This window comes from Anabrus simplex, chromosome 1, assembly GCF_040414725.1.
Source record: "Anabrus simplex isolate iqAnaSimp1 chromosome 1, ASM4041472v1, whole genome shotgun sequence".
NCBI lineage: Eukaryota > Metazoa > Arthropoda > Insecta > Orthoptera > Tettigoniidae > Anabrus > Anabrus simplex.
The window spans coordinates 563,839,798-563,866,335 of NC_090265.1; the positions used below are offsets into that span (position 1 = coordinate 563,839,798).

Sequence of the window (26,538 nt, forward strand, 5' to 3'; positions counted from 1 at the left end):
AACTCAGTTGAAGAGTTAATGAAAATGAAATGAAATTATGAGTGAAACTGCTTAAGGAAGTGGAATGAATCGGATGTGGCCTGTGAACACGAACTATTCCGGCATTTACCTTGAAGTGAAAATGGGAAACCACAGAAAACCTTTCTCAGGACAGCTGACTGTGAAGTTCAACGCCACACGTCTTCCGAATGCAGAGTTTGGCTTCATATCTGTAGAACGCTAACGCGCGGCAATTCGTTCGGTTGTAGTTGGGAGTGAAATACAGGATATAAGTGATATGACATGTAAAATGCAGCATAATCCTTAAATATAGATTTATCATTAAGATAGTTTTACGATTCCTAGTACAAAAATCATCACAATCGCACTCCAGTAGCACATTCTTTTGGCACCAAGTTTGACAGAAGGTACGGTTTTCGGGTAGTATGTTTTTGGTATGAATCCGCACTTCACAGAGACAGCCTGTTTGCCCTGTTATGGCGAGTAAGTTGCCGACTCCAGGTTATTGTATAACATCTGTTCATCGATCCAGTCCTTGAAGAGTGCTACGTTGGCGTACACGCCGGGCGTATCATCCCCGCAGCCTATACCCCAGGCGACGATCCCAGCCTGAACGTAACGGGAGGAATCGTGAGCTAGTGGGCACACAAGGGGACCACCTCCGTCACCCTGAAACAAGAAAAGGAAGGTTAGACGTATCTGTATAGCCAGGTTACTTTTTCGAGAGTGGAAACTGAATGCAGAAACACAATACAGCAAATATTTACACAATTACGGATCATTTTGAATATTTGAAATGAAATAATTATACGCGATGTTTGAATATAAAGATTACCGGTTACTAATTTTCCTATTTATCAACACAAAATCAAGTAGGGGAAATGCAGGAATTTGTTTAATAATGAATCGGAAACAGGGCAATGAATGAGTTACCATGACCAGTATAGTGAACAAATTGTTGTGGTCAAGAGTGATACCGAGACAATGTCCACCACTACAGCGCAAGTTTACATGCCTGCTAGTTTAGCAGATGATGAAATCTAAATAATATACGATGGGAGAGAAGATTTAATAGAATATGCAAAAGGAGACGAAAATAGGGGATTGCAATTCAGGAAGAGAAGGTAATCTAATACAAGAATATGAACTGGGACAAATTAAATGAAGAGGAATTCTACAGAATTCGACACGTTCATATTTAGTTAAAAACTATGAACGACGACTATCTACGTGGGCGAGGCCTGGAGACACTGGAAAACATCAAATAGGTAATAAAAGATTCAGAAGCCAGATGTAAGATTGCAAGACTTTCCAGGAGCAGACGTGGACTCAGGGACAACTTGGTGGTCATGAAATGCCGCTTGAAGTTGAAGACATTGAAGAAAGGTAAGGACACGAGATATGGATAACTTGAAGGAAATGAGAGAGGAATGTTTCAAGGAACATATTACACAAGGAGTAAATAAAAATAATAAAATAAACATAGCAGATGAAGAGTGGACAATCCTGACAAATGAAATCAGTATGGCCGCTGAAGAAACTTTAGTAAGACAAAATGAAGTAGGAGATTTGTGGTCAATGCAGCAGATGGGCGTCTTTAAATGAATCCCGGGATACTAACCTGCCTGGGTTCCTGCTCACTCGTTCTATTTCAATATTCAGGATAAAGTGTGATGGGAATCATAATTTTAAAACATATAATTTACTGTCGACTAAATTTATGTACTCGAGTTTGGAGGGTGTTCATTAAATAACCAATACGCCTACAGACAAATGACGTCATCATTATCCTAGTTTCATTTTACGTTAGGTTTTAAATTTGAAATTATTTTAATATTTCTTTTCGCAGATGGAACGTAAAAAGTGCCCGTTTTTAAACGTGTTTCAACCGTACGTAAACATTGTCACTAATAAACCCGTCATCTGATCTAATCGCAACTTCCAACACAATATACAATTGGGATGTTCTATACTTTGTTTAAAAACTGCAAAATTTTATGTTTCCAGAAACATGACTTGTTCTTCTTCCTCAGACACACCCAGGTGACGATGCCATGTTCATTTTCCCTATACTTTCTGTGCATATAACCATTATAATGTGCACAATCATGGCCGAAGGTATCAGACTGTAAATAATTTGCGTGAGAGAAGAATGCTGATCCAGAACGAGCGAGCAGGAGCCCAGGCAGATTAGTGGGGATACCCTGATATTGAGCTAACGAGGCCCACCCCCTGCTGCATTGAACGTAAATCTCCTGTGACTGCTGGGGAATTTCTCTGAGTGGCCACAAGCATATCTCAGTGACCGGAATGTCCGTGATTTTGTGGTGACTGCAAATGTTCGGGCACCGTTATATTTAATTATCTCCACCTTGGTTATTAATTATCTACCGCTCTAAGAGGAACTGGCCTCTGAAATAACTAAATTACTTTTTGAAGATGGTGTACCTGGCAAGTATCTCGTCCCCGTTCACCTCCAGCACAAATGAAACTCTCGTGCAGTATGAAGTGTTTCCCGAGCCTGGTACGGCGCAGTCGCTCCATACACTCCGCTCGGGGAACTGCTGGCAGTTCCACTTTCTTCAGAATAACCTGGTACTTCCCTTGTTTACCTGGAACACAATACAAGGGGGCTCTTTACCCTCACATAAAGAGGAAACTGCATATTATTTCTATACAGGGACACATAAAAAAGTAATGTAGGAGGTCTTAGGCATAAGTTAAAATAAAGAAGAAATAACTATAAATAAATTTACTTAATTACGAGCTTAGTACATTCATTACTTGAGGAGAGCCTTGAAATATTATCACCACAACAGATAATAATAATAATAATAATAATAATAATAATAATAATAATAATAATAATAATAATAATAATAATAATAATAATAATAATAATAATAATAATAATAATAATAATATTCACCTCTTTGGTGTAGTGGTTAGCGTAATTAACTGCCAGCCCTGGAGGCCCGGATTCGATTTCCCGGCTCTGCCACGAAATTTGAAAAGTGGTACGAGGTTTGGAATGGGGTCCACTCAGCCTCTGGAGGTCAACTGAGTAGAGGGGGTTCGATTCCAACCTCAGCCATCCTCGAAGGAGATTTCCGAGGTTTCCCGCTTCTCCTCCAGGCAAATGCCGGGATGGTACCTAACTTAAGGCCACGGACGCTTCCTTACCCCTTCCTTGTGTATCCCTTTCGATCTTTCCATCCCCGCCACAAGGCCTCTGTTCAGCATAGCAGATGAGGCCTCCTGGGCAAGGTACTGGTCCTCATTCCAGTTGTATGCTCTTGACCAAAAGTCTCCTGCTCCTGGACACTGCCCTTGAGGCGGAAGAGGTGGGATCCTTCGCTGAGTCAGAGGGAAAAACAACCCCTGGAGGGTAAACGGATGAAGAAAGAAATAATAATTATATTATTATTATTATTATTATTATTATTATTATTATTATTGCTATAAAGTAGCTTGATTTGCTAATTGTTTTACGTCGCAGCGTCACAGACAGGTCTTATAGGTCGATGGAATAGAAAAGGAAAGAAACTAGGAAGGAAGCCACCATGACCTTCATTTAGGTACAGCCCCAGCATTAGCCTGATGTGAAGATGTAAAAGCACTGAAAACCATCTTCAGGGCTAAATACAGTACGAGTTCGCTATTTTATTTTTGCTAGTTGCTTTACGTCGCACCGACGCAGATAGGTCTTATGGCGATGATGAGACAGAAAAGGGCTAGGAGTGAGAAGAAAGCGGCCGTGGCCTTAATTAAGGTACAGTCCCAGCATTTGCCTGGTGTGAAAATGGGAAACCACGGAAAACCATTTTCAGGGCTGCCGACAGTGGGGTTCGAACCTACTATCTCCCGAATACTGGATACTGGCCGCACTTAAGCGACTGCAGCTATCGAGCTCGGTAGTAGGAGTTCGAACCGACTAATTATTCCCTAAATGTAAGCTGACAACTTCGTGACCGAAACCGTGAAGCTAACTCCCTCGGTACTAGTAACAGCAATCTGTGGTCTTCTAGATGGCTTCATTTCAAAATGACAGACGAAACTGATGGTAAGTCACCAGATGACGTGCGTCCGGGCTGCCTTGACGTAAATGCGGGCAGCGTACGTGGTAAGCACACGTCACAGTGAAGCGAGAGAGCAAACACACTTTGCAGGGGAGGAAACAGTGACGTTCGATTGTTGTTACAAAGCTCTCCTTCACTAGTTGGCGCAATGTTGATTGAGGTACAGTATTTAAAAAGGCGCTATAATCGCAAGAAAACCGACCTTTTCAAGATATTCCGGTTTGATTTGCACAGCGCTCCATATAAACAGTCAGTCTTACTTTCCTATATTTATACATTCAAAGAAAACCGACACGTTATAAATATTGTGTTTACAGTTTACAAATATACAAGGTAGGCGGCTTTTTCATCCTAACCATGTGAATTGTAGAACAATCTAGTGAGACTGGCAGATAACAGCGTTCCCCTTAGCATATACAGTTTAGGGTCATGCCGTACCTACTTTTATTTTAATGCAGGGAGGTTCTTATATTAAATATTGAACAACGTAGGTTTTCTTAGTTTTAAAGCTGCGAATGTAACCACCGTAATTGCGTGATGCACTAAAAGGAAGCACGAGTGTGGATTCTCGTTTCCCTTTATCACTTTGCATCTTGTGACAAAGTCTTTCTAAATTTAATGTTTTGTATCTCTTTTCTATCGTTAATTTTTCCTCCTCAGTCACAGCGCAGTATGGCTTATTCTCCGTGTAACTGGTTCTTCTGCCCCATTAGGTTTTATTATGACTATGCCATGGGATCGCTAGTGTGTGTTATGTATCCCTCTCTACTTGTGCGTGACCTATTTTCTTATTATATTAGCATTTACCTTCCTAATGACCCATTTTGTAGCGCGAGCTTTAGCTCCTTAATTACTTTAGATCCTTCCGATTCTAATATGCATTTTGTGGGCTTCCCTGTGGAGTAAAGGCGGCGAATGCCAAAAGAGAGTATGAAATTGTGAGCTCATTCTCCCTGGTCGATGATGAAGCTCCGAGAGCTGTTATTTATGATAAACTTTCTGATTACTTGTTGTTGTCGCTGATTTAAAATCTTTACTAATTGTTATTTAATGTGATCGATCACATTTGTTCGTTGTTAAGTTATTGAATTGAAAAGAAACAAAAGAGAGGAAAAAAGGAAAGTTAGAAAATACATTAAAATTTTTATTTAATGCGGTTATTTATTTGTCCAGTCCTACAGCCCTACCGTTTCCTTTCTCACCCTCAGCTCTCCGCTGTAATAATAATAATAATAATAATAATAATAATAATAATAATAATTTTTCCGGGGTTTTCATGGACCAACAGAGGTTAAAGAAGGTGCCGGGATGAATGGGTCTAACTACAATGTCAAGAAAAGAATTTAAAACTTAAACTGAAGGTTATATTTTTGAAAAAAAAGCAACAAACTGAACAACTTTTCACTTAGTGAGATAGCAATGCCGTTTCAGGTATAAAATAGAAAAAAAATCCAAGATTTCAGAACTTTAACACTCATGGGCTTCAAGCCCCTAGTTTTACAATTTTTAAGCTCCTAGCTCAAATTTACAAACGAGCACAAATTTGTTCAAAGGGCAGAAATCCCCTAAATTCATGGAGCACTTGCTCCCAAAATTCAACATCTAGCCTCCAAGAGGCATACAGTAATCTTACTTTGAAAAAGAGCTAACAGGCTCTCAGTTTTCCAAGCCTATTCAAGGCAACACCAATTTACAAAATCTGGCCTCTGAAGGCACAACTGACAATAGGAAAATGATTATACATGGGTATTTAATACCCAACCTACTGGGCCTTCATGTAAAAAGAAAAACGGTGAAATAAATGGCCCGAACGCAAAATGAAAGGAGGCGGATGCTTGCACTCCTAGATATGAACAATTAAAACCTAAAGGGCACTAGGCCGATGAATCATGGGCTATTCCCAAACTATGGAGGTGACTCGTGTAAGAATAAATTAGAACAAAGGGAAGAAAACCAGTTACAAAACGTAGTCACCTCAGACCAATATGAATGGGAGCTCGAGAGAGCACATCAATCTCTATCCCCGATTTACAGAAAAGATTTTATGAAGTTATTACATAAGCCGGCAGAAAATTACATTTTTAGAAAAGAAGGTTACATAGTTAAAGTTTCCGACCTTTCCCTCGGGTTAAACTGCTGAGCTAGCAAGGAATAAAGATGTTAAGTGGCCATTACCTTGTCGGTGTACTGCTGCCTGATGAAAGAGGCACCTCCCGCCTCCTGCTTGACACACACACTAGGTTAGATGACGATCAATTGGCCAAGAGACGTGAAAATCCGCAGTTTATAAACCCTCGGGAAAAGTTCGAGACCTTTCACGAATAAACCAGCCACACCCTATCAATTTTATTGGTGTATTTAAAAGTTACACTCAAAATCGAAGAAGAAGGCTGTGATAGGTTGAAAATTAATGACAGAAATTTGGGATTGGCTAGATTCAAAACTGGCGGAAAGAAAAGATACATATTGCCAACCCAAAAATAAATGAACATCAACTAGTAAAAAAAACTTAGGGATACAAAACTTCTTTAAATCAAAAGTTCTTTCACTTCGCACCAGGGTGCATGATCATAGTTTTTCAGCAGTGACATATATGGAAGAATGTCCAAACTTCTTGATGAATGGTTAACAAAACAAGTAGAAATTCACAAAGTCCAGGAAACTTCAAAATAACATAATTCCATCAGATGTTAGTGGTGACATGTAGTGAGTAAAGTTTCAAGTAGGTCTTGTTTAAAGTTCACGGTTTCTCCAGCAGAGGAGTTCTTTTAGGCGCAAAATATAAATGCGCGGCCTTGGGGCGTACCTCCCGGTACAACAACAACAACAACAATAATAATAATAATAATAATAATAATAATAATAATAATAATAATAATAATAATAATAATAATAATAATAATAAACATTTGTCAGCTTCCTTTCGACCACTATAGATTTTATGAGATTTCAACATGTCAGCATGTTGGAATTATTTATTTAAAATCATAAATAAGTCAGTAACGCCAGCGAGCCCAGGAATGTAATAGGCCCGTAAACAATTTTTTAAATTATTTGTATACAGTTGGGATTGTAAGAAATAAAATGACAAGTAAATAATATTACATCAGTCTTGGGACAAGTTTCAGCCAATTAGTGGCCATATTTAGCCAAAAACAACAACAACAGATTATGTGATAACTGAAACATATGTATACTAGACAAAGACAATGTTGCAGGAATAATTATAACTTTAAAATACGTATAAAACAAAAATTATGGTCGTGATCTTGTCATCATATGATGTCTAAGTAGAGTTAGGACCTCAGGCAATGAACTATATCTCTGTAGTGAAATTTACAGTATACCTAATGTCTGATGTGGAACACACAGTGCAGCATGTCATTAAACTTTCGAAACCTGCTGAGGAATTTGAATTCCGGAGAGATCCATAACGATTTTCCTACGCAACATTGTGTTGTAATATACCCTTAGTGAATTTCTGATTGCTTTGGTTACATGGTATGGGTCATATAACCGAGATGATAGATTCTATTCTCATTGTCAGTATCTTTTAAAATAGCTTTCTGTGGTTTTAACATCCGGAAAATGCCAGGTCTGTACCACACTTAGCATTTTCTTATGCTGAGCGTTTACAGATTATTTGCATTTTTGTACGAAACGAACTGCTCCACGACCTACACGCCAAGAACATTTCTCAATATTTATTACAAGATATCGTGACTGCGATTCACCCCTCTTAACTCTACCTCATCCACGAGCTACTGAACGGCGAAATCTGCACAAGTATTTTTACAACTTTAAATGAACAGCATTAAATATTAATCTGAGCCTGTGTGGTTTTCACTTTTGGAATGTACACTGCAGTAGCTTAGCTATCCACGTGCAACATTTGGACGAAATAAGAGTGTAACACCAAGAAGACTTCCCTTGTAAGAATTCTCTCAAGGATATCTCAAAATAAAGGGCCTATCCACATGCATAGGAAAGGAATAGAGGGATTTCTAAAGTCTAAGGGAGTGAATTATTACAGAGAACTCCTGCAAGCCTAGAAACTGTACAGGGCAGTATCCATCAAAATAGGCGTCTGAGACCAATGAACCAAGTTAACCTGAATTTCAGATATCAAATAAAGTGAAGCAAGAAATAGCCAGATGGATTCTAAAGATACGACATTTGCTCTGGAAAAAGACTCTAGAATTGGTTTCAGGAACATTCTGATAATGCAGATCGCAGAGTGGGACACTTGAAAAAATAACGGGAAAACTGCACATCGCGTGACAGTTTCGGGTCTCAGTGAGAAAATATGAACTAGCTTTTGAAAAATTAAGACCGGATGTGGAGACACTTTGTTATATTCAGGTCGAGATGATGATATCCGCAAGAGCCTCCATGGCTCAGGCGGTAGCGCGCCGACCTCTCACATCGCTGTGTTACGTGGTTCATATCCAGGTCACTCCACTTGAGAATTGTGCTGGACAAGGTGAAACCTTGACTTACCAGTCCATCGTTGGTCGGCCACAGCTGCTATAGTAGAGCAATATTGAACTCTTAAATCTTGGGGTCGTTGCGGGAATGTTTCGGTCACGATCTTAACCAAACGATGGGGTTCAGAAGAGAGCCTAACTACTTGAAATGAGGAGCAAATATGTGCTTACTAACTTTTATTGAATTCTTAATTGCACAAAATTTAAAAAAAAATCCTTGACCAAAAATTAATTAATTATTAAATGTTTCAAACGCAGTCAGATTGCACAGCGTTAATTCATTTATTACAATATCGAAGAATTTTCTTAGGAGAAAGTAGGAATCTCAAATTAGTGGACAGCGAAACTGAAAAAGTGAAAAGAAAACCTGAAAAATCGGGCAGCTATTAATCAAAACGATAACTGAGAATTAATCCACACGATCCGTGGAAAATCTGATCTTCAACAAGTAGAACGACTGATTTACTTAATTAAGGTTATCCACCAGTCGAATACCCTTTCGGATACGGAACACCCGCCGAATAGACCCTTAATCGAACCAAATTGACTATCAGTTGCTTTGGATAGATAGCGAAATATTATTGGAAAGCATAGTGTTCACTACAAGTTCATAGCAGCATTCACAATTGAAACAAAATTCCACCATGTATTTGTCATTTCATGACACCCTTAAGTGATAAAATAATCCCGATGCTGAACGTGCATCACCCAAACAGCTGTTCAGAAGGAACCAACAACAACACGATCCGAGAGGACCTTACGTTACGTCGTTCTGAAGGAACAAAACTGCGAAATGCAGGAAAAACTTATTCATCACGCATTTAGAAGAAATGCCAAACACTGAAGTTAATTAAAGAGTGGTAAATCACTTGAAAAATATTATTATAAAACCGACTTTCAGGTTATGAATGGTTACGTTACGTTTAATAAAATTACAAGTCCACATAGTAAAATAAAACAACATTATAGAATTATTTCCTATTTAACAATGACTACCATCACAGATCCATCTACTTATTGTTTGTCCCAACACACTACCTACAAAGTGTCCCGCTTCATGGCTAAATGGTTAGCGTGCTGGCCTTTGGCCACAAGGGTCCCGGGTTCGATTCCCGGCAGGGTCGGGAATTTTAACCATCGTTGGTTAATTTCTCTGGCACGGGGCTGGGTGTATGTGTTGTCTTCATCATCATTTCATCTTCATCACGACGCGCAGGTCACCTACAGGTGTCAAATCGAAAGACCTGCATCTGGCGAGCCGAACATGTCCTAGGAAACTCCCGGCACTAAAAGCCATACGCCATTTCATTTCATTTCACCTACAAAGTTATCAATTGACCAAACTCAACTACGTATAAAAATGAAAAAAAAACCCGACAAAGATTGAAAATAAAATATATTACCGGCTGACGAATCGAATCCGCATTCGTAACTCAAGTCTGACACACATACGCTGAGTGTCAGCACGCAAACTGCCAAAGCAAAACCGGACGTAAGAACGACAAAACAATTAGGTCCGTAAAATAAAATAAAAACTGAAGTTCATTGAACTCAAACACGCATGGCAAACTCCAGTAAATATTCAATCACCGCTAGCTCAGTACCCAATATTGGACAGCCCTCATATGCCGATAGTGCTTCCATAATCTTAGGTAAACACCTTCCGGCTGGTAAAGGGATGCGCGCAGACTGGCCTCGTTATTACCGAGCTAACACTCTTCGCATTGCGTATACTACTGCAGACACAACCGTCGATCAAGTCACTTCGCAAAAACATCTAATCTGAGACTTGAGTATGTACAACTGACATCCCAGACCTATCGTCGGGTCTACTTAACGTCTGTACACCCTAACACTAACCTCTATGCACACATATCTTCCTAATTCTATCGTTGAGCGTAAACTAGGACGTCTCGTCATCAGTATATTCCTAGCATAACATGTGACGTCCTGAATCTACTGTCGAGCGGAAATTGGGTCGTATTCGCTTCCTCTAGCATATCAGGCGAAACCGTAACTTCAAACAAACTCTTGAGTATATTTCGGCTGTAAACCTGGTCGAAAATAATAGCACACAATAAAACGAATCTTGCCACAGAATGAACGCAAGTCGGGAAATGCAATAAAGTCTCTAACCTGTTACTAAAACGTGAACTTGAAAATAAATAACGCGTGGCGAACAATCCACAACTCAAACACGATCTCAGCATGCACAATGAAGTTTAGAAAAAGAATAATGACTTCCAACACACGTCTGACACTACTTGACTATCGCCCAAGAATAATCATCACCACCGCAAACATCCACACTGCAGTTTTAGGGTGAAGCCCTCAAACCGCCTACCGTCATTTTTCCAAATATTCATATCCATGACTATCCAGTGAAACGAAACCCAAGGAATCTACACAGCCAAACATATCGCTTTAAAACGTCCAATATCTCATCCCACAATGTTTCCGATTTAATGATAAATTACCGCCTTGTAATTTATGAACTTTACTTATTGGAAACTTGTCATTACAGTCAAATAACACCAACCGTGTATTCAAAATGCTTTTTCTATCCTTGAGGTCATATTATTCTAATATTCATTATACTGACTTTACGCAACTAGTCACTTGATTTTTTTTCTTTTACTACCATGATTTACAATCTCCACCATAAATCGTTTTTCACTTGGGATCTTACTTGAAATTTACTATGCCTCACACAATAATCATCTCGAACCAACCTTCTCCAGGTCCCAGCTTTCGGATTATTAGCGGAATATACTACAACCTGTCACAAAAATCTCACATTTAATATACAGACTGTCTCAAAAATTCTTCGCTCTCGGCAAATATAGCCTGTCTCAAAAATTCATTCTCATCGCCTTCTCATGGCGGTATTATATGAAATATACAGGCTTCCTCTGCCTTCAACATTTCTACAACTCTTATCACCACATATATAAATTCTTCGCACTCAATCCATTTTCTTATATTTCAAGACTTTTCAAACCTCAATCCTCTCGTGACAAACCACTTTTATAAAAATATACCTTTTTATTTTATTGTTACTACAACTTTTGGACCCCAAGAATACAACAACACACCGTGATTTTCCATATCACCGATATACACGATGTCACAAAATTTTACTTCCCACGAATAACATAACTTCATCGGATTTCACTGGAATTTTCTAGACACCCACAAACCTTGTAGAACATACCTGTTAAATCCACTTTTCACATAGAAAATTTTATCCCGCGGTAAACATTATTATTATTATTATTATTATTATTATTTCGACAAAAAATTTCTGACTTCAACGATATTCGAAATTAAGACATTCGCCACGACTACGTTATCGTTATCACCTTCCTAATTTTTCCTCAATTCGGACAATATCTCAAAGAATATTAACACAATATTTAAACTTCGCATTTTATAGTTTTTTGATATGAATTTTACAACACTGAAGAGTTTCACACGCTGACCAGAAATATAATACCTTCGCCTGATCATTACAAAATATCAACCCGACGCACGCAATGAAAATTGGTAGGGTCAAACAATAATCTAACTACAATATTGATACAAAATATTCACAGGCCTGTGATCGTAGCCATCGTCCTGGATTCTGGCTGCATCTAGGCAGTAGACCTCGTTTATTTAGCCTTCCATGGCTATCTGGCATTTCTTCTTATATTTACACATATAACTTAAATTACACAACACTTTACAACGCACTTTCAAAACGTTTACTATGCGACGAGCATTCTCAAATGACCACGTCCATTGCGTTCGCAAGACTGTCCCCTTCTCGTCCTACTACGGGCCAGGTGTTCCAACAGATAAGAAACCAGACGCCGCAGCTACTTCAAGACTCCTCTTTAACAAACACACACTGAATACCGAAAGAAATTCAATTACTTTTCACCCACATATCTAAACCTTCAAAGTTCCCTTTAACGGCAGCTCAGAAAATTTCTATCATCTTCCACTTTAACAGTATATTTGAATCATAGATACGGACATGTAATAAGTTACTGGGAGAACAAATCTCCACACCTTTCTGCTGACGAGTGACGTGGGATACGCTGCTCCAACAACCAGACAGAGACTGTCAAATCTACAGAGAAAGATTTCTTTTATACCCTATGGGGTGACGCTACTCACACCATGAAGCTTGATTGTGTAATATGCTAATTCCGCATCCAATAGACCAATTTTCCTGAAATTTGTTCCATAACTTCGGACAGACTTATGATATACTACGGTGTTAATTTCATATTTTTACCATACTCGCAACAGGCGAAATAAATTATTTCTGCCCGGGCGTTTCGCGGGTTTTCTTCATCCATCGACCTTGGCACGTGTCGCTAGTTCGGGAGCCGGGCGCAAATTCTTCTCTAGGCTTAACTGCATTTATTTTTACCCTGGGGGTTCTGTCTTTCCATAGGGTTTAAGAATAATTTAGATTCTTTATTTCTGGATTTACTGTGTTGCCAAAATCTCTCGTTACGAAGAATTCCTTGAATTTGAAAAATTGTTGAATATTCGAAGTCCACCGAAGTGTCCCGGCGTTTCACGAGTTCGCAGCTCGCCTGACGCGGGGATCTCGCTCCCACGAAACAGAGAGGCTCTTGAAATGCAAACATGGCTGCTCTCAAGAAAAGTAGTGTGTATCTGAAATAAATATTGGAAAAATAAAAAATAATTTTCTCATCGTAGATTTATGGGTTCAAAGGTGGAGGCGCGGCAGGCTTTCCTCCGGCACTCCGGTTTTCTCTGTCATCTTTCATTCCAGCAACACACTCGATTTCATTTCATCTGTCAGTCATAAATTATTACCCCAGAGGAGTGCGACAGGTTTCGGCAGCCGGCACAATTCCTAACCTCGCCGCTAGATGGGGCTTCATTCATTACATTCCTGACCCGGTCGAATGATTGGAAACTGGCTGAGGACTGCCATGATGATAACCGCAGTGGAGGGTCGCCTTGCGCCTGATTTACGTGGTGAAGCATAGTTTGTTAGAGTACTGGTACCATACGGAGGGAAAATGAACACGGTATTACTACCACACTTGGGATCATTGGCAATCTGTTTATAGCTGTAAACCTTTGATCAACGACACAGCTGACAGGAAAAATCCAGAGAATCATCAACAAATGTCTTAGAAGTGTATTACGCATACACTGACCAGACGTGTTGTCCTATGAGGAACTTCGGAAAAAAATCACACCAATTACCGATCGACTAGCACATCAAGAGACGGAAATGACAAGCCATTAACATACTATACACAGGGCAGCGACGACCTGACGGCATCATCAGACAAGCTATTCAGTAAAGTCAGTGGGACAGAGAAGATCAATACTTAGTAAGACACACAGTGGGTTCAAGAGAGAGCGGAGTTGGCAATAAGTATTTTAGCTGCCCTAGGAAGAAAATAAAATAATGCTTATGTATTCTAGAATACGGAATTATTTCAAGGAACACATTCATTTAACGTAGTTGATTGTTGTAGCTGAAATCTCATCTCTCCTTATTTAACTCACATTCCGAATACCCACTAGCCTTTGGAGGCAACAGCATATAAATCACCTGCGTATCAAATGCTTTTTAGGTGATGGATGGTTCTAAACACGACATGTGTGGGTCAAAGACAATACACTTCTGTAGAACATCGTTGTTAGTGTTCTCGCGGGTCGTTTTCCTGGATACACTTCCTCTGTATCTTCCAAAAACTGTTACCAACTTCTTGTCCAGTAGGGAATAAATAGGATACCACAGATACTCTGCGACAAATAATTCTGTGGTAATGAAATGGCGTCTGGCTTTTAGTGCAGGGAGTATCAGAGGATAAGTTCGGCTTGCCAAGTGCAAATCTTTTGAATTGACACCCGCAGGTGACCTGCAACTCGTGATGAGCATGAAATAATGAAGACGACACATACACCCAGCCCCGTGCCAGCGGAATTATCCAGTTATGGTTAAAATTCCCGACGCTGACGGGAATCAAACCCAGGCCCCTGTGACCAAAGGCCAGCACGTTAACCATATATCTATGGATCAGGAAAATTCTGCGGTATCCAATATACAGTACATGTCGTAAATGTTGCAGTCTATTGTGTGTTTACTGGCGATTGTTTAGTGAGAACATTTTTTTTTCTGGTTATTTCAACGCGAACTCTAGTCATGGCTGCGGTCGTTTCTGGATCCTGAAAGAAACTTGTTGTAGTTGCCATCATAAGTGTTTGGTAGGATCGACAGTCTCATAGGCATATTGGAATCCAACAGGTCTGTAAAATATCGTCGATGAGCATCTTGTATTTTACCAGACTACAATTTCTTCATTCGTTCTATCTTGTTATACAGTTGATCGCAAAGACCTTAAGGACACAATGAATATATTTGCATTGCTTCAGGGCTCGTAAAACTCTGCTAATGTTCACACTGAGAAGATCCGTCGAATCGCCATTTACCAGTCAAGTACAATTTCCTCTTATTTTCCAGTACTTCATTCAATAAAATATACTTTTGTGCGAGCACTCCAGCAGAGGTCGTAGTTATACTCTGACAGTTAAGTGATGATAACTGGTTCCTCTTCGGGGTAACACTTTCTTGGTCAACTGATGTTTCTTGTGCGACGGAAATCTCGATTGATCATTTCCCCTAATTTCGTTGTACTTGTCTCTTGTAATGTTCGCTTCAATAAACAAACATAAAGCTTCGTGTGCTGTAAGTTCTTTGTCTAGAGCATGTTAGTTTGAATGGAGTTCTGTAACAGGACGCTCGCTTTGGTGAAAACGCTGTTCCGACTTTTAATACCTTTTGAAACTACTACATGATCGTCTGAACACAGATTCATTTGGGCAGCAAATGATAGCTCTCTAGAAGAGCATTGGCGTCTCAGAAATACAGTTTTATGATGTTTACACCTTCCACCAACGTTTTCCAAATATATCGTTCTTAGGAAAGCCACTTTCATACAACTGGCAGCCAAACAGTGTGGGAAACCTATAGAAGTAGCCCGCCACTTCGTTTTGTTTTGAAGGAATCGTTCCGCCATTCGATTAAAACCGCCCATTTCTGTTTGAAAATGAAGACAGCACCAAGTGCGATCATTTCCTTCGCGTCGATGATGATGATGCTTGTTGTTTAAAGGGCCTAACATCCAGGTCATCGGCCCCTAATAGTACTAAATGAGACGAAATGTAATGATAATTTAAAAGTCCAAAATCATCCACTGATTAGAATTCAAAACATGATGGATGGATATGAATTAAAAACAATCGGTGGATCCGACCCATAATGCCCCACATTCCCAGAAACTAGCATAACACAATAGTATTGCTGACCAAGGTATTTCTTCTAAAGCACAATCCTGAATCGATGATGCTTTTCGTCTAAAGGGGTCCAACATCTAGGTCAAAGGCCCCTCATAATAGTACTTATCGGCAGGAAAGTCGAACCATGGTATTTGTCATGCTGCGGTACTAATCAAAAGTAGCGTAGACTCGCGGTATTCCATCCAGTATGGTACTACTCACAGGTAACTTAATACGCACATGACACAGACCTATGGTGTTTCTCACATTGCGGCGCCATTTACAGGCAACGCAAACCTATGGTGTTCCTCACATAGGTGTACTAATCATAAAGAATCCTACTATCCCGCGGTGTTCCTCACATAGTGGGTGCTAATCATACGCAGGGCAGACCCATGGTGTAGCTCACAGAGTGATAATCATAGATAGTAAAACTCACCCTGATTTACACACTGTCGCTACTAATCACAAACCTATTATGTACGTAACAGTGCTACGCGCAAGTAAAAGCGACCCATGGTGTTTCCGGCGTGGTAGTACTAATTACAAGTAGTCTCATGGTTCTAATTCAATCACCCTTGGTCGCCCCTCTTGTCGCCTCTTACGACAGGCAGGGGATACCGTGGATGCGTTCTTCGCCCACGTCCCTCACCCACAGGGGGATGTGTCTTTCGTCCGCGAGAGCTATTTTATTTCGCCCAAGTCCGCCGGCAAGCCAGTTGGGACCCCCTATCTGGCACCTCGGACGCGCCACATGTGAGTATACCTCTCCCCCTGCTACGCCAGCGTAGTAGGTTCGTGGCATTTCCTTCGTAGGACAGAAGTTCGATTCTTCTGACATTGGAACGTTTCTCAAGAAATATGAGGATATACCACTCGTGAGGAAGTTTCTGGAATAGCTATACAAAGGAGCACGTGGCTAAAAGACATCATAACCTTTAAAGCCTACTCAAGAACTGGCTACACACTGGATCCAACCGTGAGGCTCGAACTGAATTCAAACCAACCACAGAAGGTTGACACGAGAAGAAGGGTATCGACGAACCTACCGTGCCCTACTATAAAAAAGTACAACTTTGAACGTATTGAGGTGATTAGACTGATGGTGAGTGCTCGTGGAACGATTTCGAGCCTTTTTGTAAAGAACTGCAAAATACTAGGCATCCCTAATAATCCCGTAAACTATATTGTAATCTCGGCAGATAAGGGATCTGTCACGATTTTACGGAATCACCTATATGCCACCATTTGCCAATCTTTTGTCAGCAATTGTATAACTATATTTTGTGTCTTTGTTGTGCTTTGTGCTTGTGGCAGCCTTAATAATTTTCAGGAACCTAATAAAATTAAAATAATACGAGTGATTTCTCCCTTGAAGTTCATGCCATCATACAGGGCCCGCCTTGTTACATAAATACTACTCGATCTACATTTTGTAAACAAATGTCAATAAAAGTGATCTGTTTGCCCATATACAGTACCTTACGCTAAAGAAAGTGGTGTGGTATAATTGAAAATGGGGCAAATATGGCCATGATTTTACTGCTGTTTTCTGAATATAATAGTAGCCTCCGTGGCTCAGAAGGCAGCGCGTAGGCCTCTCACTGCTGGATACCGTGGTTCAAATCCTGGTCACTCCATGCGAGATTTTTGCTGGACAAAGCGGAGGCGGGACAGGTTTTTCTCCGGGTACTCCGGTTTTCCCTGTCATCATTGATTCCAGCAACACTCTCCCTTATCATTTCATAACATCTATCAGTCATTCATAAATCACTTTGGGAGTGGCGACCCCATCGTAATAATAGCCTATATGTGCTTCATTCATTTCATCCCTGACCCGGTCAAAGACTGGAAAACAGGTCGTAGGTTTTCATTTTCCTGAATATAATTTGTTTAGGTACATTAATACGTTAAAATTACATCCCGAAAGAATTAGAAGGTAACTAAACTCGTACGAATTAAATTAAATAGTTTTTTTTGGCGACCAGTCCCTTATATAGGGGCAGCGTGCCTGCCCCTTACCCGGAGGCCCCGGGTTCGACTCCCGGCCAGGTGAGGGATCTTTTCCAGGACCTGAGGGCCGGTTCGATGTCCACTCAGCCCACGTGATTACGATATTAAAGAGCTGTATGATGGCGAGATGATGATGCCGGTCTAGGAAGCCAAGAAAAGCGGCCGAGAGGATTCGTCATGCTGTCCACACGACACCTCATAATGTGCAGGCCTTCGGGCTGAAAAGCGGTCGCTTGGTAACGAAAGCCCTTCGGGGCTGTTGAGCTATGGGGTTTGGTTTGGTTTTGGTATTTTTTCTGCCACTGGTTGCGATTAGTCACAGCACATATTTCTCTACATAGGCTACACATCTTTAGGTCTATCAATACACCGAGTACCTCCAGATGCACGTTACCTTGTTTTGGTGATGGATGGTTCTAAACCTGAAATGTATGGGTCAGAGGTAATTAAAAAGCAAACCGCGTGGCACAACAGCTCCGACGTGCTATGGCCTAACAAGCGAGCGCTGTACAGTTAGAAGGCCTGCAGATTAGAAGGTATCATGTGGTCAGCACGACGAATCGTTTCTGCCGTTATTCTTGGCTTTCTAGACCGGGGCCGCTATCTCACAGTTAGGTAGTTCGGTGGAATAGGCGAGTAACGAGTGAGTTGCGGTTGGAGAGACATGAATCGCAAACCTGCAAGGGAAGACAAGAGTCTAGTTTATTTAAATAGACTTTTTCCTTCTTATTATTCTTCTTATTCTACTTTCTTCTTCTTCTTCTTCTTCTTCTTCTTCTTCTTCCTCCTCTTTACCTTCTTATTTATGATCCGTCTGTTTCAAGTTGGCGGCCGTTGAATACACTGACGTAATAAAATGTTTCCCTAAATTCTTGAGAGCTTTGATGCAATAAATCGTATGTAAAGTCTATTTGTACAACTGAACGACACTTTGATTACTGAAATGAGAACAAGCAAATACTTAATGGCTTTCCGAGAAATACCCTCTAATACTCATATTTACACTACTTCTGGGTATTGTTGTTCCAAATTGATTACCGTACTCAAAACTGAAATTGACTCTTGGTTGGTAAGGGCACGTCTTACGAACATCGCCTGGTTCTGAAAGCAGCTCAGAATGTTAGAGGCAAAAAGGATGACATAAATTAAGGTGGCTCGACACTATGAATGCTGTTTCTTGCGACAAACTCAACAGGACGTTATAAGACTGCACATAGTCCGAAAACCGACACCACCTTATCGAGACCCATGCTAACGAGACGTCAACGAATTGTTTTTGTTTGGTTTAATGTCGGTGACCAAACGGTTGGGTTTGGGAAGATAGCAGCCATGGCTTTAATTGAGGCATGGAACCAGCATTTGTATGGAGTGATACGCGGAAGCCGTGAAAAAACATATTTAGGGTGGCCGACGATGGGATTGGAACCAACAATCTCAGGAATTCAAACTCTCAGATACGCGGCTCTAACAGCGCGGCCAACTCACTCGGTCAATGATGATGATGATGATGATGATGATGATGATGATGATGCTGAGACAATGTGGCAGCTGGAGACTGAAGGACACAAGAAAGTACAGAAATTATATAGACAGTTCAGAGATCATGAGAGTGTACCTCTCACTTGGGTCGTTACAAGGAGAAGGAAGACCCGACACTTTCTTTCTTATGAATACTGTTGGTAGAAGTATCTACAGGGTGTCCCAGGAGGAATGGTCAATATTCTGGGATATGCAATTTTGCTGTACGTCACACCGACACAGATAGGTCTTATGGCGACGATGGGATAAGAAAGGCCTAGGAGTGGGAAGGAAGCGGCCGTGGCCTTAATTAAGGTACAGCCCCAACATTTGCCTGGTGTGAAAATGGGAAACCACGGAAAACCATCTTCAGGGCTGCTGACAGTGGGATTCAAATCCACTATCTCCCGGATGCAAGCTCACAGCTGCGTTCCCCTAACCGCATGGCAAACTCGCCCGGTTTCTGGGATATGACAGGAAGAATCATTTGAAGCAAAAACCTTCGCATGGTCATATGCCCTATGCCGAATGGTTTCTGAAATATAACACAGTTTATGTACATTTGTTTTTAGGCTAGCGGCGCGCTGGTATGTGTCTTACCCACCCAACCTCTGTGACGTTTTGAAATGGGTACAAGTTCTCATGTAAATGTTCCCCATACACGTGTTCGTGGGACATTGATACGTGCAGAAAGTCGCCGTGTGCTGGTAGTAGGACTACGCTGCACAATATTAGAACAATGTGTTGCTTTTCCTGCACAGGTTGTTCAACTACACGTTCAGAAGAAAAATGGGAACTAGGAAGAACACCTGTTTCACGCAATGTGCTGAAAACTCTGGTAAACACTCTACGATCAGGAATTCGACGTGTCGGAAAGCGCCGACGGTATTTCTCGACAGCAGCAGGAGCACTATCATCGCAGAAGCCGTAAACACACACCATGTCTGCATATTCTTCATTAGTGTAGATGTGTGGCATTTTAGCCAGCGCGTGTACTAACACAGTTAAACGATGCTTCTGATACTCTCTCAATCCCTCGCACTACTTCACTCACAACACACCATGCACAACCGCGCATTCAACGGGCTAGTGTAATGGCAGAAAGACATCCCCAGCAAACAGATTGAAAGCAACGAGGTAGGTAGGGGCAGAATGAAATGTCTAAGAGGTTGGGTGGGAGAGACCCATTACGTGCGCGTCACTAGCCTCAAAACAAATGTACATTAAATGTTCTATCTCGGAAACAATTCGGAATAGGGCATATGTCCATATGAAGCCTTTTGCTTCAAATGATCATTCCTGTTATATCCCGAAATATTGACCATACCTTCTGTGACACACTTTATATGACTGTCATGCGACTACGAACCAAAGACATCCTTGCCCCAGCCAGTGGCGAAGCAACGCGATCCATCAAACACCTGTTCTTTTGGTGGGAGACACACCACGTCGACGTTGCCATCCAGTGTGAAAGGGCTCTCCAGTAACAAGAGGGCGACGTCGTTGTAGAGAGAGTCTGGCGCGAAGTCTCTATGTACGATGACCTTACCAACTCTCTTTTCCTGAGTTGGGAGTGGCTCACTCTTGGTTTGCGTGTCCCACTCGCCAGCCTGGGCCCACAGGACAGTCGGTGACAAGCTGCAACATTACCATATCGTTGTAATTTTACGTGATCTAATTTCATGCCTACCTGCCCTTAATGATTAAGCCTAATCGGAGAACTTTAAATAAAATATTCAGGGGCGTACCCCTGGTGTGAAACTCCCTCCCCCATGGAGTTTTAACAAAAATAAAATAAACAGTAACTGACAGTAAACAATAAACTAAATAAACATTCATAGACATAATTATAGAATCAACAGACCTGTAATTCACTTCTATCAGAGTCTTTATAAAGACAAGTCATTCATGCACCTTCATTATGTTTTTCTATCTGTTGTAACTACAAGCACCCCCTTCCCTCCCCCCATTGGTGGATCCTGGCTACGCTACTGAAAATATTAGTACCCCTAACCTTAGGAGAACCATGTGAGGGAAACACCACACAATACAGGGAAGATAAGCCAAGATAAGCCTTAGGAAAGTTGAGAGGGCTTTTGACATCTAAGGCAATCCCTATTGATTTAAGAAAGAGGTTCGCAAAGTGTTTTGTGTGGAGTGTAGTGTCGTATAGAGCCGAAACATGGACATTAAGAAGGAAAGAAACAAAGTATTTGGAAAGTTTTGAAATGTGGTTGTGGAGAAAAATGGAAAAAGTGAAGTGGACAGATAAAGTGAGAAATGATGAAGTGCTAAGAAAAGTATGAGAGAAGAGACACCTGATGAAAACGATAAGGAAGAGGAAAATATCCCGGTTGGGTCACATACTACGTAGAAATTGTCTTCAACAGAGGGTCATGGAGGGAAAAATAGATGGAAAAGGAATAGGAAGAAGAAGGTTTGGAATGCTAACAGATGTCAAACAAGGGAGAAGGTATGAACAACTGTAGCAAGATGCTCAGGACAGAGAATCATGGAGGCTGTCCAGTTGATGCCTGTCTCAAAAACAGATTCACAGAATAAGAAGCAGAGGAAGAAGAAGCCAAGAGATATAGACTAAAGGAGAAGGGGGAGGGAGAAGGTACAATTTTCGCAACCATTAAGTTAGTGTAGCTGGTTTTAAAAAGAAACTTTAGCAAGTAGGAGTGAAAAGGGAAGCCCAAGGCAAGGATATGACAAACAGATTATAGTGATTGTGGGATGTACAGTAGTAGCTATGCAGAAATGGACATGTTAGCACAGCGTAGAGAGGTATGGAGAACATATCAAATCAGTCAATGGTTTGATGTATCAAACAATAGCATATGATAATATTTTTTTTAGAAATTGCTTTACGTCGCACCAACACAGATAGGTCTTATCGCGACGATGGATCAGGAAAGAGCTAGGATTGGGAAAGAATCGGCTGTGGCCTTAATTAAGGTACAGACCTAGCATTTAGCTGGTGCGCAAATGGGAAACCGCGGAAAACCTCCTTCAGGTCTGCCGACAGTGGTGTTCGAACTCACTATCTCCACTGTCTTCCAAATATTGGATACTGGCCGCTCTAAAGCGTCTGCAGCCATCGAGCTCGATAATAATAATAATAATAATAATAATAATAATAATAATAATAATAATAATAATAATAATAATAATAATATCTACAACAAAAAGTGTTTATCTAAAATCCTCAAAATATAACACCACAACACAGTAGTCGAACCGCAATGCCTATACGCGAGTGAATGTCTTGTACTGAATTTTTTTTTTTTGCTATTGGCTTTACGTCGCACCGACATAGATAGGTCTTATGGCGACGATGGGACAGGAAAGGGCTAGGACTGGGAAGGAAGCGGCCGTGGCCTTAATTAAGGTACAACCCCAGCATTTGCCTGGTGTGAAAATGGGAAACCACGGAAAACCATCTTCAGGGCTGCCGACAGTGGGGTTCGAACCTACTATCTCCCGAATACTGGATACTGGCCGCAATTAAGCGACTGCAGCTATCGAGCTCGGTATGTACTGAATTAATGGCTGAATAAATTAGAAGTACTGGAAAGAAAAGTTATACGGAAATTACTCTGTCCGATAAGAACTACAGAGCTCTGGAAATGAAGAAGTAATGAAGAAATACATTAGAAGATAGAAAACGGAACAGATACAATGCGGAAGAGGTGATTGATATTTTCTGGATATTTATAGAGAATGGATGACAAGAGGTTAATCAAACAGATCTTCAAATACTTTTGGAACAAGAAGTCAACAACAACCTAGATTCTTGAAGTCAAGAAATATTTTGAAAGAAGCAATGTAAGAGAAGCAGAGAGAGAGAGAGAGAGAGAGAGAGAGAGAGAGAGAGAGAGAGAGAGGGGAGAGGGGAGAGAATTGAATTGAATTTGAATTTATTGATGATTTACTGGCCACTGACGCTGAAAAAGCCCCTTTATTTAGCGTCTTCGTATAATACAATACAGGTTTATGAGCACACTAACTACATTTTTATAATATTAAAATATTAAACTAAACAAACTTAAAAAGAAAATACAGATACCAAATCCAGTAAAATTAAAACATACATTGTATAATAATTAAGAGAGTAAGTCATTAAGCCCATTTCTTATTTTAGACTACATGGATCTAAAGAATATAAAGTTAAATCAGAGAAACAATTTTCTTCGAAATATAGATATTTCTGATTATTATACACAAGAATGACTGATCTCAGCCTCTTGCGTACTCCTCCAGAGAGATAGATGTTAAGAACTGCTTTAGTAGTGTACAGTTAGGGTTATTTGCGAAACGGTGAAGATTAAAGACGTTAAAGATACGTGATGCAGTGCAAACAAAGGAGTTGTTAAATTTAGTGGTACGATGAAAGGGAACTTGAAGGGTAGTTTTTGTAAACCTATTATCCCTGTTATGTACCGACTCCATAGGTTTAAATGGATTATAAAGGTAGGATGGTGTCTTCAGTTCGAGAATTTTGTGCGTAGGAACAGCTCCTGAGATTTCCCGTCGTTCATGGAGTTTCAACCATTGCAGCTGTATATAATAGGGTGTTATGTGTTCATCACGCCTGGCATTTGTCACGTAACGAACACATGCGTTTTGTACCCTCTGTAATTTTATGTTCAATGTTTCAGATAAGTCGTTGTATACGACTGAATCATAGTCAATTATTGGGAATATGAGACTTTGAACAAGTAGTTTTCACATGAAAGATGGTGTACATGACACGTTACGTTTCAAAATATACATGGATGACACAAGTTTTCGGATTACATTTGACGTATGTTCAGACCAGGATAAGGTTCTGTCGAAAATATGAGAGAGAGAGAGAGAGAGAGAGAGAGAGAGAGAGAGAGAGAGAGAGAGAGAGAGAGAACTAGCAAGAGAAATTTTTAAAAATAAAGTGTTAAAAATGGAAGGATTGCAAGGTCGGGACGGGAAGAAAACAAGATCAAAATGATCCGAGGAGGGGAAAACGAGACTTACTGAGCAATGAAGGAATATAGGAGGAAGAAGAAGGAGCAACAAAGGACGAAGCACTGAAATTGTCACTTGGTCCCTAGAAAACCCCATCGGAGAAAGAATATAACAACAATAACAACATATTTAGTCTACAGATCTAAGCTACTGTTTATCAAATGGCATTCCTGATTATATATATATGTTTTGATAGGACTTACTTGTTGACACAGTGTGCTGCAGTCAGCACCATCCGAGGATGGATAAGAGCACCTCCGCACTGGTACGTGATCTTCGTGCTCCCCTCCAGAGTTTCTTCCTTCAGCAATGCCACCATCCACGGGAATTCTGCAAACTGAGCCTCGTTGTCCAGGGCGCCAGTGATGCGGAACTCAAACCCATTAGTATTTCTGTGGCCGCAACCAGAGGATTTAAATGCGGGCCTTGGCGTCGTAGGCGTACCAATGATCGACCTCGGGCAGCAGGTGTCTAGGTAGCTCTCGCACGGGCCTTGCACTCTAGAGATTGGGCAGTTGGTAGGAACATTCACTATACCACTTTGTGCTCATGATTTTTCACACAGAACATGCAGAAATAAAATTCAGTCACAATATTTTTTTGTTGGTGAAGAATACAACTCGAAGGACAACAATTTGACACACAATACTTAAAAGGGATAAAAGGCTTATAAAAGTCGTTCCGTACAGCCTTGGTTAATGTTGCCATTATTTTATGACTAACATCACTCATTTTCTTTAATGAAAGGTGCCTTTTAGTAAAATCACATTTCAAACAAAGGAAGGATATCTGGCTGAAATAGTCCTTCAGAAATGTTTGTGCGTAGAGGGTGTACTATTGAGAAATAAAATACTTCATATTGTGTATTTTGCGTTATGGAAAATCTTTTTCAGTACGGTAAAAAAAAAATTGTAAAACTCTGACATACTTTGTTTTGTAATTTTATGCTTTAATATGCGCTAAAATGCTGTAAATTTATATTAGCATAATTTGAGTTTCAGGAATTTGTTCACCGTGGTGGACAGCTCTAAATAATGATGATGATAATAATAATAATAATAATAATAATAATAATAATAATAATAATAAATACATTAAATTAAATAAATATTTATTATTATTATTATTATTATTATTATTATTATTATTATTATTATTATTATTATTATTATTATTTTCGTTTCAGCCATCTATGGGCTGCGATTACGCGTCTTCCATTGCTTTTTCAAGTTCTTTCTCCTTCCTCTTTCGCCAGTATTCCTTCATCCGTTGGCTTGCTCTTGCTCGTTCTTCTGCCGAGAATACTCTATTCTTTCTCGTTTTCTCATAAGCTAGGTCCTTCACCTCAGCAACTCTTTGCCCGAAGATTTTTCTGTTTGTTATATCTTCTGCCGTGCTAACACATTTTTTCTAGGACTACTTTTACCCATGGGACTTGTGTCTTCCTGTTCTCCTGGAAGGTGAGGATCCTGTTGGCGAGTCTCTCTGATCCCATCCTTTTAATATGTCCGTAGAACGTCAATCTCCTCTTTTTCATTGTGGTGGTGATATTTTCAAATTGTTGGTATAGTTCTTGGTTTGGTCTCATGCGAAACGTAAACTTGTCTGATGACTTTCTTGGTCCAAGAATCTTTCTAAGGAACCTCCTTTCTTTGTTTTCCAAATCTGCGAGTCCCTTCCGTGGCAAATGTCTCAGCTGCGTATAAAAATTCAGGTTTGACTATCGTGCTGCAGTGCTTGAATTTGGCCTGTTAGGAGAGTGACTTAGATTTGTAGGTGTTCTGACATAATCTAAATGCAGTTTCCATCTTTCTTGCACGTTCTTGAATTGCTGCTTTCTCATTCATGTTTGGAGTCAAAGTCTCTCCTAGGTACTTGAATTTTGTAGCTCTTTTGATGTCACCACACTTCATCCTCATATTATATATTTTATATATATTAAAAATTATTGTTAAAACAGCTTTGTCCAATCTTTCTGGCCGTTCTACTGGACCGATTTGCTTCGTTATTTTTTTATTCTCTCCGGAATCACCTGCCGGCGAAACATCATTCAACTTTGAGTAATCCTAAAATCCAGTCACTAAATGACCACTCTAGTAATTGCAGAAGAAGGA

The 26,538-nt window shown here is 40.3% G+C and overlaps 1 protein-coding gene across 1 annotated transcript in view; it reads right to left on the minus strand.

The window, feature by feature from the left end:
- Nucleotides 1-302: 302 nt before the first annotated feature.
- Nucleotides 303-26,538, minus strand: part of LOC136869821 (phenoloxidase-activating factor 2) — a 114,162-nt gene continuing 87,926 nt past the window's right edge. Inside the window, exons 3-6 of the mRNA XM_067144878.2 lie at nucleotides 24,628-24,924; nucleotides 20,787-21,055; nucleotides 2,449-2,612; nucleotides 303-669 (exon numbers count right to left, since the gene is read on the minus strand). Of these exons, the coding sequence (XP_067000979.2) occupies nucleotides 475-669; nucleotides 2,449-2,612; nucleotides 20,787-21,055; nucleotides 24,628-24,924 (925 nt within the window). The 3' untranslated portion in view covers nucleotides 303-474. The remainder of the gene's footprint in view (nucleotides 670-2,448; nucleotides 2,613-20,786; nucleotides 21,056-24,627; nucleotides 24,925-26,538) is intronic.